This window comes from Hyla sarda, chromosome 5, assembly GCF_029499605.1.
Source record: "Hyla sarda isolate aHylSar1 chromosome 5, aHylSar1.hap1, whole genome shotgun sequence".
NCBI lineage: Eukaryota > Metazoa > Chordata > Amphibia > Anura > Hylidae > Hyla > Hyla sarda.
The window spans coordinates 262,428,983-262,443,423 of record NC_079193.1 but is presented as its reverse complement, the minus strand read 5'-3'; the positions used below and the strand labels follow the sequence as shown (position 1 = coordinate 262,443,423).

The 14,441-nt window shown below is 40.1% G+C and overlaps 1 protein-coding gene across 15 annotated transcripts in view; it reads right to left on the bottom strand.

Moving 5' to 3' along the window:
* Positions 1-14,441, bottom strand: part of EPB41L3 (erythrocyte membrane protein band 4.1 like 3) — a 267,751-nt gene that overhangs the window by 72,570 nt on the left and 180,740 nt on the right. For all 15 annotated transcript variants that reach the window (XM_056521616.1, XM_056521618.1, XM_056521619.1 and 12 more), the window contains exon 8: positions 4,313-4,400. In XM_056521616.1, coding sequence (XP_056377591.1) covers positions 4,313-4,400 — 88 coding nt within the window. The remainder of the gene's footprint in view (positions 1-4,312; positions 4,401-14,441) is intronic.

Below are 14,441 nucleotides of genomic sequence, written 5' to 3'. Positions count from 1 at the left end.
AGAAATGATACAGGGATGTGGAATTCCTATTTAATTATTATTTTTTTTAAATCTACTTTCTAAAACATTTACCACAAAAAAAATACATCTTATTCACATTATTAGTTAAAGGACAACTGTATTGGTCAAAAATCCCTGCCCAAATGTTCCCCAAACAAAAGTTATACAATTCAGTCAATTAGTCCTATTTACCTATATGCAGCCGTTTCTGAGATATTAGAGTTGCCAGCATAGCCCAGTAGTCCTGCGTCCGTCCCCTATTCATTACATTGCAGCCACCATCTTGGGGACGGAAATCTCTTCCTCCCAGCAGTGTTTGTGCTCCCCCTAGCCTCTGTCAGGTCCTCCCTGCTTATGCATATGCATGAGCGGGTGCTTTCTGAGGCAGCCATAGGCTCATCCTCAGAAACGCCCCTATCTGTAAGATTCAAGCAGGGGGAGAATGAGGACGTCCACAGCTCCTCCCCCCTCCCCTGCTCTGTCTACATAGGACCTCACTTATCACCGGGAGGATTCAAGTTTTCAATGGGGGAAAACACAGAGCAAACCACAGAGCAGGGAGGGGGAGGACGTGTGTGTGAAGGAGACATATTACACTGCACGGGCTGGTGGTGTATAGACTACAGGGAATAAATATCAGACTGGGGGGGGGGGGGACTACTGAATGACACATGCTGGGAGTTGTAGTCCCTGTTATGTGTGTGTGTATGCCAGTGTTTCCCAACCAGGGAATGCTGGGAGTAGTAGTTTTGCAACATCTGGAGGCACCCTGGTTGGGAAACACTGGTGTATGAACTACAACCCCCAGGAGACTACAGAGATACAATAGAGGTGTTGGTGAACTACAACTCCCAGGAGACTACAGAGGTACAATAGAGGTGTTGGTGAACTACAACTCCCAGAAGACTACAGAGATACAATAGAGGTGTTGGTGAACTACAACTCCCAGGAGACTACAGAGGTACAATATAGGTGTTGGTGAACTACAACCCCCAGGAGACTACAGAGATACAATATAGGTGTTGGTGAACTACAACTCCCAGGAGTCTCCTGATACAGTAGAGGTGTTGGTGAACTACAACTCCCAGGAGACTACAGAGATACAATAGAGGTGTTGGTGAACTACAACTCCCAGGAGTCTCCTGATACAGTAGAGGTGTTGGTGAACTACAACTCCCAGGAGACTACAGAGATACAATATAGGTGTTGGTGAACTACAACTCCCAGGAGACTACAGAGATACAATATAGGTGTTGGTGAACTACAACTCCCAGGAGACTACAGAGATACAATAGAGGTGTTGGTGAACTACAACTCCCAGGAGTCTCCTGATACAATAGAGGTGTTGGTGAACTACAACTCCCAGGAGTCTCCTGATACAGTAGAGGTGTTGGTGAACTACAACTCATTTATACACTCAAACAGTAGAAAGCTGACACGGCATGCTTGGATGTATAGTCTTACAACAGCTGGAGTCACCTCTGCAACTCCAAGCATGCACATACAGCAGAAAGCTGACAGGGCATGCTGGGATTTGTAGTCTTGCAACAGCTGGAGGCACCACTGGAATTCCCAGCATGCCCGAACAGCATATAAAATAACTGGGCATGCTTGGAGTTGTAGTTGTGAAAAAGATGGAGGGACCAATATCAGGACAGTTTTATAGACAAACAATTATGTTTTTTTTACCATTTTTCCTTTCACTCTCCACTCTCCAGTGTCCACACTACAGTGAGCACGGAGGCAGCTGCTTCATCACTGGACAGGAGCAGCATGGGGAGGGGGAGATGAGCAGAAGGGGAGGGAGATGTGGGCGTTACAATATAATAATTTGCTCGGGGGGATAGAACAGGGGGAGGGCAGCAGCTTACAGGAAGTAAGCACAAGGCATGATGGGAGATGTAGTTTTATTTTCACTTCTCCTCCGTAATTCGTGTGCTGATAACGGGAGAAAGACTGGGCCAATTTTGATGGGGGAGACATTGTTGGAAAGGTCTTTCAAAGACCTATTAAATGAGGTAAAAAAATGTTTTTTTGCCCAGCACTGCAGATGTCCTTTAAGTAAAAATACCCAAAAAACTATTAACTAAAGAGAAAAACTAATGGAAGGCCCTATCAGATTCTGTATGTATGCAGCAACAAATACAGAATGATAATAAGACATATTTAGTCATGAGGGACTGTTTGTTCCACTGTGTGGGCCCCATGCCATGTGGTATGGTACCATCCAAAAGTTGTGAGACCTAATGTCCTCATTAGATCTTTGTTCTCACTACTGCTCAGCAACATCCAGTGGAGCTCTGTTCGCTTACCCGTTGGTGTCTATTATGCAAATGACCCGTTCGGCTCTGTTATGTGGCGCCAAATGGACCCTGTGACAGAGCCCTCCTGTGGAGTGAACTTAGCCTTAAAGGGGTACTCCGCCCCTGGACATCTTATAAGATGCGTGATCGTGGGGGATCTGGCCACTGGGACCCCTGCGATCTATGGACTGCACCTCAGCCTCCCTTCCTTGGATTTTTATGAAAGGGTCTTTTCCCACTGCATTTTAGTGATCTAACTACCAGCACATGAGCCAAACAGATCCATAAGCCCATGTTCCCCAGAAGGAGGTTAAAAGTTGTACAAGTATAGGGAAAATAGGATTAGACATGCTGCATTTTGATTTTAAAGGGTGTCTGGAAGTAGCTAGTTCCCTTCCCCATTAAGAATATATGCATATTTGGCCAAGATAAATAGTCATGTATATGGGTGGTTTAGGAAAAACAGCTGTCACCAAAATAAGTGTTTATCAGCTCACAGCTAATGAAGATGTATGGGCACCTTTAGACATTAGTATGAACAAGCACTATGGGGAAGATTTATCAAAACCTGTCCAGAGGAAAAGTTGCTGAGTTGCCCATAGCAACCAATCAGCTTGCTTCTTTTATTTTTCAGAGGCCTTTTCATAAATAAAAGAAGCGATCCGATTGGTTGCTTTGGGCAACTCAGCAACTTTTCCTCTTGACCGGTTTTGATGAATTTTCCCCTATGTTTTTCTAGGGAATATTTCTGCTTTTGTGGCTATAGCAAAATCCTCATATTTAACCTAAAACCACTTCTCAGAAAAGCACATGGACGAAAAAAAAAACCCTGATACAACACATTAAACCTATAAAACTAAATATAGACACTGCTTAATGTAAATGTTAAATGAGTTTTCCCACTCATAAGTGATGGCATATTGCTTAAAAATACCATCACTAAACTATTGTCAGGGTCCTGCTGTGACAACCCCACCATTCCTGTAGAACAAAGAGACCACATAGTTAGCTAAGACGCTACTCTTTCACAGAATTTCTACATGCTTAGTGATGCTGCCTACTACGCATTGTGCAAGGGACATCAAAACTGCCTCGTAGATCCCCGCAGGAGCACAATGAGCAGAAAGAAAGCTAAAAGGGAATTTGTTCCCCTTATTCTTGTTATTGGTGAAGACTTCAGAGGTCAACCATCAATCATAATCTTACAGAACACCATAGTGATATGCCACAACATTATCACATAGAAATACCCCTTTAACACCAGGAAATGACATATTTACAAGGAACACTGAAAACTATAATATTTAGAGAGAAAACAAGTAAAAAATAAATTTAAAAAAAAAGAAACAAACAAACATGTCTGGCAGAGCATCTCAGAGTTTCATAGATAAGATAACTTCCACTTACAAATCCACATGTGAAATTACTAATCACAAAACAGAGCTCTAGGACTTGAATCACTGGGTGATACGGGGGAATGGAGCCGCACAGTATTTTGGGTAGCAGGGGTGCTGTTTAGCCTCACCCTGCTATTGCCTCTAATGAAATAACATTTATGGCTGGACTTATCACTTTAAGTGGACACTATCGAATCCAATAACTTTTGATATGTTGTTACTGATGAAAATTAAAGACCTTTTGTAATATGGTTGTTTAACAATTTTTTAGAATATTTAATAAGGAAATTGGCTCCCTAAAATCCCACCACAAGGTTCCCCATGCCTACTGGGACACTAACCAGTCCTGCAGCAGCATCAGGCTTGTCCAAAAGTCAGGGACAAGGCTACATGAGCAGACACACCAATCAACTCCCATCACAAGGGAGGGGCACGCCCCCTTCCCGATTTCTAACACTGTGAGCTAATGAAAAGACATTTTTATAATAAATATAGGTGATAAAATTTAGATGTACACGGTCAGGATCAGGTATTGAGCAACATATTTTTTTTGCGGGATCTGACAGGTACGCTTTAACTTATATTATTACTACATATTATTATATTTAGTACCTTAGCATGATGTAGATCAACCCCATACATTGATAGTTTTTTGGCATTTTCCAGGAAGTGCATTTCAGCTTCAGCAGGAGTCATTCCTCTGCAGAATAAAAAATTGATTTTGTAATTTATTTCTTTTAAAATATATTACTGCTGAGATATGTTTGCAGCATGTTCAGACTACATAATTAGTTCAACTCCTGTTCTTCACAATGAGACATCCGGGCAAGAAGATGACATCTAGAATTTGTCAATCATGCTAAAACATTTTTAAGCTTTTGGACTGCTTATGTTATTTTGAAAATAACTTTTGGTGAAAACATACATAGTGGTTGTATAGTGTAAACATAAGCTGCCATCTACAACTATAGTAAATGGTAGCACTGACATCAATAAAATGTCAACAGCATATTAATAACCAGGAAATAAAAACTATATGTATCCAGCTTAAACAAAAAAAAAACATAAAAATAAGATCTCTCACATATGAAGACACCTGTACACAAAGGAGCAAGCAAATAAAAGGCAATAATTTGCAATATTGTGTTATTTTCCAAGGTATTTGTTAGCGTGCGGGAGTATGTGTTATGAGTATAAATAAAAAAGTGCTACAAAATGAGAAAACAATAGCAAATATGGGCTATGGTAAAGCAAAAATGATACAATATTTTTGTTAAAGGGGTACTCCGGTGAAAACCTTTTTTCTTTTAAATCAACTGGTGGCAGAAAGTTAAACATATTTGTAAATTACTTCTATTAAAAAATCTTAATCCTTCCAGTACTTATTAGCTGCTGAATGCTACAGAGGAAATTCCTTTCTTTTTGGAACACTGATGACATCACGAGCACTGTTCTCTCTGCTGACATCTCTGTCCATTTTAGCAACCATGCATAGCAGATGTATGCTAAGGGCAGCATGGTGGCTCAGTGGTTAGCACTGCTGCCTTGCAGTGCTGGGGACTTGGGTTCAAATCCCACTAAGGACAACAATAAATAAAGCGTTATTATTATTATAATAACGTCTGCAGAGAGAACTGTGCTCGTGATGTCATCAGAGAGCATTCCAAAAAGAAAAGAATTTCTTCTGTAGTATTCAGCAGCTAATAAGTACAGGAAGGATTAAGATTTTTTAATAGAAGTCATTTACAAATGTGTTTAACTTTCTGCCACCAGTTGATTTAAAAGAAAAAAGGTTTTCACCGGAGTACCCCTTTAAAGCTTAATAGTTCTAAAAGACCTGTAGTCTAATTAAAATTCAAAAGTGTATAAGTTTATTTTTAAACTAAATTACAAATTTTAGTTGGTCATGCCACCATAAAATATTTTATCAGCCTGTGTTATCAGGCACCACAATATTAGCAGCTGATACTTTAAGGGTTATCCAGTTATACTTTTTCTTGCTCCCAGTGCACTATTTCTACCTCCCTTGTATCAGAAACATAACTTCCAAGATTTAGTGACTAATGGCCACATAATTTAGCCGCAATATCGGAAACCTTGAGCAATCATTGGTCACTCCATGCAGGCAGGTTTTTCATTCGCATGTGTTGATCACTATGCAATAAAGGCCCTGATCTCAGATTTAATACTTCCGAGACGAAGGGGAAGCAGAGCACTAGAAACAAGGAAAACTATTCCTTTCCTCCTGGATTAACCTTTTTGAAAAGGGTTGTTCCAGGGTTGTCCCATCCACAGGATAGGGGATAACTAGCTGATTATTGGGGGTCAAACTGACGGCACCCCCATTGATCTTGATAACGGGGACCCCAGTCTCTTGTTACAATTGAGTGGCGGGTTGTGCAAGCAAGTTGCTGCTCTATTTGTGCTCTATGTGAGCTTCTGAAAACAGCCTAACACTGTACTGGGCTGTTTTGGTAGCTATTTTTGAGAATAAAGATAGAGCAGTAACTAGCATGCATGACCCACCACTCCATTCTAATGGGAGACTGGGGTCCTCATTCTTGGGATCAGCTAGTTATCCCCAACCTTGCCAATCCAAACTTTTGACATGTCTCTAGAACAGGTGCACTTCAAATTATGTAAAATGCATGGGGCGCTTTTATGGATGAAATTGTAGATCTATGGAATTAAGAGATCATGTCAATAACTTAAACTCATGGCATTTCCTTCAGACCATTCCTGAACTATTTTTGCAATGCACCATAAGGAATTATTGCTGAAAGAGGTTAATTCTATAAAGGGAATACTGCTGTTATAAAGGAGTAAACTTGGTCATCAACAATGTTTAGCGAAGGTAATACATGTTAAATTAAGACAATGTAGGAATACAGACCACTAGATATAAATATAATGTTAAATAATTAGATTAAATAGCTAGTTGTACTAAAAACTAGTTTATTAACGTAATGGTATATCAATAGATATGTCCAAGCAGGGCCCTTGCTATGGACTGCATACAATTAAAACACTCTGTACGTGTATACATAAAATAAATAAATGAATGAATGGATACATAGATATCAGCAGTTGCAGCCACCCATAGTCCTGTGTAAATTCAACAAGGTATTGTTATATCCAGTATTGTTATAGATAGTTAGTAACAGATTTGCAGTTGTTTTGTAACAAATTTTGTAATAAGGTTTGGTGCTCTGCAGACTTCGCTTCTATGGACTGGCACGGCTAGGCGGCCAGCCTGGGATGGTATAGATGTCCGTATGAAGGTCTTACTGTGTCCGGAGTGGCACAAATCTGCATCCGGCCATTAACCACGGTGGAAGGCTTGCAGCGGTCCGGCGGTGAGTGGGAGCGACGTCCTCGTGTATCAAGCGCTGGCAGGTGCACGTCTGGGCGGTGGGCCTCAAACTGGGGGGGTTCCAGTAGTTGAGAATGGTGGATGTAGGTTCTAGGATGTAGTTCTTCTGGTGGGTGGTCTGTGTTGCTGGGTCATATATCAATGCTAGACGCGTTTCGGGGTGTCCCCTTTCTCAGATGATTAGTGATTCAGATAAATTGTGGACCGGATATTTCGCCTGGAGAAACTCAAAATGCGGACCAGATTGACATTAGTGACTTGAATACAACTAGCTAGTTGATTTAACATAGTATAATAGATAAATAAATATGTATTGTTTAGTAGTATGGATATGGAGATATATATATATATATATATATATATATATAGGATATAATAAGTTAATAATAATGATTATTTGAGGTAGTGTACGGGTGTATGGAGTATAAATAACGGAATCAGTGAATGTGAAATGCATTGTAATAAAATGGCATAAATGAATATAAATAAAATAAAATGTGCGGAATCTATTTATATAAATTAGAATATCAGATGGTTACTATGACATAAAATGTATTAAATGAATGATCTATATATAGACTATAGACATATATATATATATATATATATATATATATATTTTTTTTTTTTAGTTTTTAATTTTTTTTTATATATATAGATCATTCATTTAATGTCATATTAACCATCTGATATTCTAATTTATACAGATTATGTACATTTTAATTTTATTTATATTCATTTATGCCATTTTATTATAATGCATTTCACATTCACCGATTCCGTTATTTATACTCCATACACCCGTACACTACCTCAAATAATCATTATTATTAACTTATTATGTCCTATTTATATATATCCATATCCATACTACTAAACAATATATATTTATGTATCTATTATACTATGTTAAATCAACTAGCTAGTTGTATTCAAGTCACTAATGTCAATCTGGTCCGCATTTTGAGTCTCTCCAGGCCAAAAATCCGGTCCACAATTTATCTGAAACACTAATCATCTGAGACAACAATTAATACTAATTAACATCACCATTTTATGGACTATATAAGACCAATACCCACATGGGGTAACTACTATATCATTGTACTGCTACCGAGGAAGGGGACACCCCGAAACACGTCTAGAATTGATATATGACCCAGCAACACAGACCACCCACCAGAAGAACTACATCCTAGAACCTACATCCACCATTCTCAACTGCTGGAACCCCCTAGTTTGAGGCTCACCGCCCAGACGCGCGCCTGCCAGCGCTTGATACACGAGGACGTCGCTCCCACTCACCGCCGGACCACTGCAAGCCTTCCACCGTGGTTAATGGCCGGACGCAGATTTGTGCAACTCCGGACACAGTAAGACCTTCATACGGACATCTATACCATCCCAGGCCGGTCGCCTAGCCGTGCCAGTCCACAGAAGCGAAGTCTGCCCTGACACTTTCACTTTCCAGAGATCTTCACACAGCGGTGCGGTGAGTGGTGCAGAGCACAGAGTGTTTTAATTGTATGCAGTCCATAGCAAGGGCCCTGCTTGGACTTCTCTATTGATATACCATTACATTAATAAACTTGTTTTTAGCTATTTAATTTAATTATTTAACATTATATTTATAGCTAGAGGTCTGTATTCCTACATTGTCTTTATTCTATTTGTTTTGGCACGAAGGGTACGTGCAACACAGCACCTCGATATATAACCTATTTATACATTTTATATAGTGCGGGCCCCCCATATTCCTGTTTTTTACATGTTAAATTAACACCCACATAAATGCTGCTACCCAATTTCCGAGCAGAACATTGCCCAGAGCTTAAAGGAAATCTGTCAACAGTGTCACCTGCACTAACCTGTCGGTACAGACAGGTAGTGCAGGTGACACTGATGACAAAGGTACTTACCTTGTCCCGTTCCGTTCAGGGGATCTCGGGTAATCTTGCCCGTTAGCTCCAGCTCCAGGCACCCGGCTTGGGACACGGACGGAACTTCGTGACGTCACCGCTGCCGCGAGACTCAGCAGAGAGCAGCAGCGGCTTGGGGTATGGGCATTGCTTAGTGACGTCACCCCTGCTGCTTCCTGCTGGGTCCCGCTGCTAGAGAACAGCAGCGGTGAGGTCAGTAAGCTCCGCCCGTGGCCCAACCCGGGTTCCCGGAGCTGGAGCTAATGGACAAGACTACCGCAGATCATTGCCACAGAACAGGACAAGGTAGACAGGACAAAGAGTACCATTGTCATCAGTGTTACCTGCACCGGTACCGACAGGTTAGTGCAGGTGACAGATTTCCTTTAATTCTGATGTTATCTCTTTCCCAGGTAAGCAAGGCACTAATGCTGGGCGGTATGACCACAAATGTACATAAGGTATTTTTCAAACTTCCACGGTTCCACGGTATTTGATGGTGTATTTTTTTTCCCACTCATTTCCCCCTAACCCCCCCCCCTCAAATGAATGATCAGCCCAAATGAATTGTCAGCCACAGTGCGCTGGAGAACTAATCATATATGACCCGTGGGCGCTGCTCTGCTTTTCCTAAAAAAAAAAAAGATTAAAAAAATTCAAAAACAAAACTGTCACTCATTAACCAGGTCACCTTCGTCCATCGCTCCTTGTTCCAGTTCTGATGCTCATATGTTACGATGGATAGGTAATAACTACTGCATACTGGGAACATTCTATAAGACCTGCTGTTTTAGAGATGCTAGCTGTGCAGCTATAATAATTTGGCCCTTGTCACTCACAGCTTCCCAATTTTTAAGAAAATTAATATTATTCACTTCATCTGTCAGTGCTTTTATTTTTATGGCTTTTCAGTATATAGCCGCAGTATTGGCCGCAGTGGGTCCCATCTTGAAGCTGAACAGGAACTGTTTTTTTTTTTATTTTCTCTGTGCCCATATTTTTTGTGTTATATATAAAACACTGGATAACCCATTTAAGAGGATTTTTTTAATTTAATAAGCTTCTTTACTGTAAATTTCTGTACAACAATAGTCTGCTTACCAAAGGGAATTTCTCCTACAAAAGATGCTATTTTTGGCATTTATTTAGTTTTTTATATTCTAAAAATCAATTACATAGTTTATGATTATTTTCATTAAAATGTATTCTATACAAAGAATTTTGGCATTTTTATTGGGATGGGGGTTATTTACGTAAACGTAACTTTTTTTTTACTAATTGCACTAGGGGATGTTCACCAACGATCTTCTGATTGCTTATAAAAAACATTGAACTACTGCTGAGGTGCAGTGTATTGTCAGCTTTATGCAGACCGCTTTATCTATACAGCTATGCCACAGATTTATAGAAACTTATCCATGACAGACCTGGTGTCTTTTAGAAAGACTCCAGCTGCCATGTAGATCGATCTACACCCGGTGATCTTTTACCCAGGCTAAAGATCAGGTAAGAGCACCATTCAATCTCGTTACATGCAGGGGGTCATGTTTTGACACTGCAGTGCAATGGGTTAATTTCCAGGAATAAAGATTTCTGCGGGGTACCAGCTGTCATCCTGACAGCCAGGCTCCCATGATCTTGTCATGGGGAAATGGTCCGAGCGGACCGAGGGTTTTTTAGTTTTTGCATTTTCGCCTTTAAAAAAATCACTACTCTTTCAATTTTGCACCTAAAAATCCATATGATGGCTTATTTTTTGCGCCACCAATTCTACTTTGTAATGACGTCAGTCATTTTGCCCAAAAATCTACGGGGAAACGGAAAAAAAAAATCAAATTTTAAAAAAACCCGCTGTTTTGTAACTTTTGGGGGCTTCTGTTTCTACGTAGTACATTTTTCGGTAAAAATGACACCTTATCTTTATTCTGTAGGTCCATATGATTAAAATGATACCCTACTTATATAGGTTTGATTTTGTCGTACTTCTGGAAAAAAATCTGAACTACATGCAGGAAAATTAATACGTTTAAAATTGTCATCTTCTGACCCCTATAACTTTTTTATTTTTCCATGTATGGGGCGGTATGAGGGCTCATTTTTTGCGCCGTGATCTGAAGTTTTTAGCGGTACCATTTTTGCATTGATAGGACTTATTGATTGCTTTTTATTCATTTTTTTTCATGATATAAAAAGTGACCAAAAATGCACTATTTTGGACTTTGGAATTTTTTTTACGCGTACGCCATTGACCGTGCGGTTTAATTAACAATATATCTTTATAATTCGGACATTTCCGCACGGGGCAATACCATATATGTTTATTTTTATTTACACTGTGGTTTTTTTTTATGGGAAAAGGGGGGTGATTCAAACTTTTAATAGGGAAGGGGTTAAATGATCTTTATTCCCTTTTTTTTTGCAGTGTTATAGCTCCCATAGGACCTATAACAATGCACACACTGATCTTTTACATTAATCACTGGTTTCTCATGGGAAACCAGTGATCGATGATTCTGCCGCTTGACTGCTCATGCCTGGATCTCAGGCACTGAGCAGTCATTTGGCGATCGGACAGCGAGGAGGCAGGTAGGGACCCTCCTGCTTTCCTGTAAGCTGTTCGGGATGCCGCGATTTCGCCACGGCTATCCCGAACAGCCCACTGAGCTAACCGGCATACTTTCACTTTAGACGCAGCGTTCAACTTTGAACGCGGCGTCTAAAGGGTTAATAGCGCGCGGCACGATCAATGCCGCGCGCTATTAGCCACGGGTCCCGGCCGTTGTTAGAGGCCGGGCCCGACCCGCTATTACGCGGGGCCACGCCGTGGCCCCACGTTATAGATCAGGAGCGGACATATGTCGTTCCAGTACGTCATGTGTCCTTAAGGGGTTAAAGACTTAAAGCCTCTTAGTGACCACTGTTTTTATATGTTAGGCAGTCACTAAAGGGTTAAACAGGTCCCAATGAATTCTATCAAATTCCTCTGACTAAGTCCATCAAATTTCTGGTGCTGCTCGCCATGATATTCTTAATGGCAAAAACACAGGAACCCTATTGGAACAGGAGTGTTTATGTAACAGAGCCTACTGTGTATACAGTGTCATCATTAGTCAATAACAGCCTTTAGAGGTGAGAAAACTGTATTTACAGACATGATGTTGGCCTGTGTAAAGGTGATTAGGAGGGTTATCTGTGCAATGATGAAAGAGTCTTTACAGGCCAAATGTCTTGGTTGGTTTGCAAAGCATCATTTGGGTGTCACAGAGCTAACAGCTAGCAAAGTGTTCATTACTATTAGCCTGGAGATAGATAAATATCTCTGTTGTAGATGGTGTCTTTCAGTGTTTTGCACAATTTGTATAGGCTGAGTGCAAGGTCAGCCTGTGAGTAGCTAGCTCTGGGTAGTATGCTGGAGCTGTGAGGGAAAAAAAGACTGGTATATGTAACCTGTAAGAGGCAAGCAGTGGAGTGCTTAAACCTAGAGGAGGCTTTAGTAAGGTCCAATTTGGGGGTTGAGAGGAAATTCCTGTTTATTAAATTCCCCCATAGAGTACCCAGGGTATGAGGATTTCTAATACAATTCCCCGCAAGGCATAAAGCCCCTCCGGGACTAGGCCCTGTACTAGGGTAACCCCTTAAAATATCACTTTTATTATTTTCCTTAAAATTCCCAGTAGTGTGCAAATAATACCAACGTGTATTTAAAAACACAACCTAGGTGTTGGTTTTAGGTCCTCCTTGAACCTCTATTAGATTGGAGATATTGATATAGGATCTTCTATGAGTTATATTATAATAATTTCCTTCAATAGGGTCCTCTAATTCTCCTCTTATTCCAACCCTGGTTGCTAGTTAAAATAGAATCTTTAGTATCCCCCCGACGTTTCGTCGATAGAGACGGGCTTTCACAAGGTGCAGGGCACTAATGCCGGGTGCAGGCATTCAATGGAGTTTATATCTGTTTGTAGGCGTTCCTTGTTCCCGAGTGTGTGTTAGCCTATGGGGAGGCTCCACGTCATTCCCCATATGTACTGTGTTGTTTTATTCATGCAACTCCAATCAGTGGACAGGACGTCATTCAACATCACCCAGTTATGCCTGCCTCTTGTTCGTTCCTTCCGGGTTTCCTCTGACGTCCGTGTTTGGTCACGCGACTCTAAGGCCACATGTTCCATCATGGGACTGCAAATCACCAGTTCCGCTATGTGAATATTCCTCCTAGTTTGTGATGTGTGAATTACCGCAGTCTGCTTCGCTATTCCCTTTCTCTCTCCACCCCCTTTCTTAATTCCAATTCTGATAGGTGGATTCTTCTATTCCCAACTATCTAGGTAGTGTTGTTTCCTCTCTCTTTTCATTCTATATTGTTATTATACTTCTGTTATATTGTCCTAGAATTCCGAGGATATTATTGGTGAAGCTGAATCATTAATGTTCAATAATTTTATTATTCTTTTATTATTGTAAGTTATTCTGGTATGTTATCTTCTGACATAACGTCATATAGTATATGGTTTAATATGGTATATATGATGTTGTAATTGACTATTATAGTATATTATAACCTACCAGTCATTGTAAAGGAGACCTTATTGTGATATTTTAATATTTTTCTCATAGTAAGGGATGTAGGGAGTTATCTTCAGGAGAGGGGGGGGATTGAGAGAGGAGGGAGGGGAGTGGGGAAAGGAGGGTGAGGAAGATTATTTCCCCCCTTTACTCTGGGACTAGATACTAATGTCCTTTGTTTAAGGTATCCACTATTACTGTTCTTTTTATAAGTTGGTTCTGTATTTTGTGTTCATGCATTTTCTTTTTTTCCTCTTTTTTTCTTCTTATTTGTTCTTAGGTTGGAATTGTTCCCCCTTCTTCTCGCTCCATTTCTACAAGGGCTTCCACAACACACCAAGGTAACCGCTAAGTGTGATTTTTCTTGTTCTTTTTTAATTTCTCTTTATGATATAATTTTTCTTATTATAAATTATTTATTATGAATGCCTTTCTTTCTGTATTTTTTCATTCATCTATTTATTTCTCCTAGTATATTCAATTTTTTACCAACCCGTGTGTCTGTTAGGAATGCAGAGAATGAAAAGCCTTCACTTAGGCCAACTGGTGATCTACTTTTTAGGCGAAAAATCCACCTCGCCTCTGTAATAAATTATCCATGTCTCCTTTCCTGGGTCCCAATTTAATTGTTGTTATCCCCCAGAATTTTAGGGATTTCAAATTTCTTCCATGTACTATTTTTATATGTCTACATAGTGGGTTGTCCACATTAGTGCGCATGGTGCTCAAATGTTTTCCCACATGTCTTCTCAGATATTGTATCGTTTTTCCTATGTAAATTTTGGGGCATCCGCACTTTGATGCATATACCACATTTTTACTGTTAAAATTTATGAATTCCCTTATAGTATATGTTTTACCATCTGTTGGATTCGTAAAT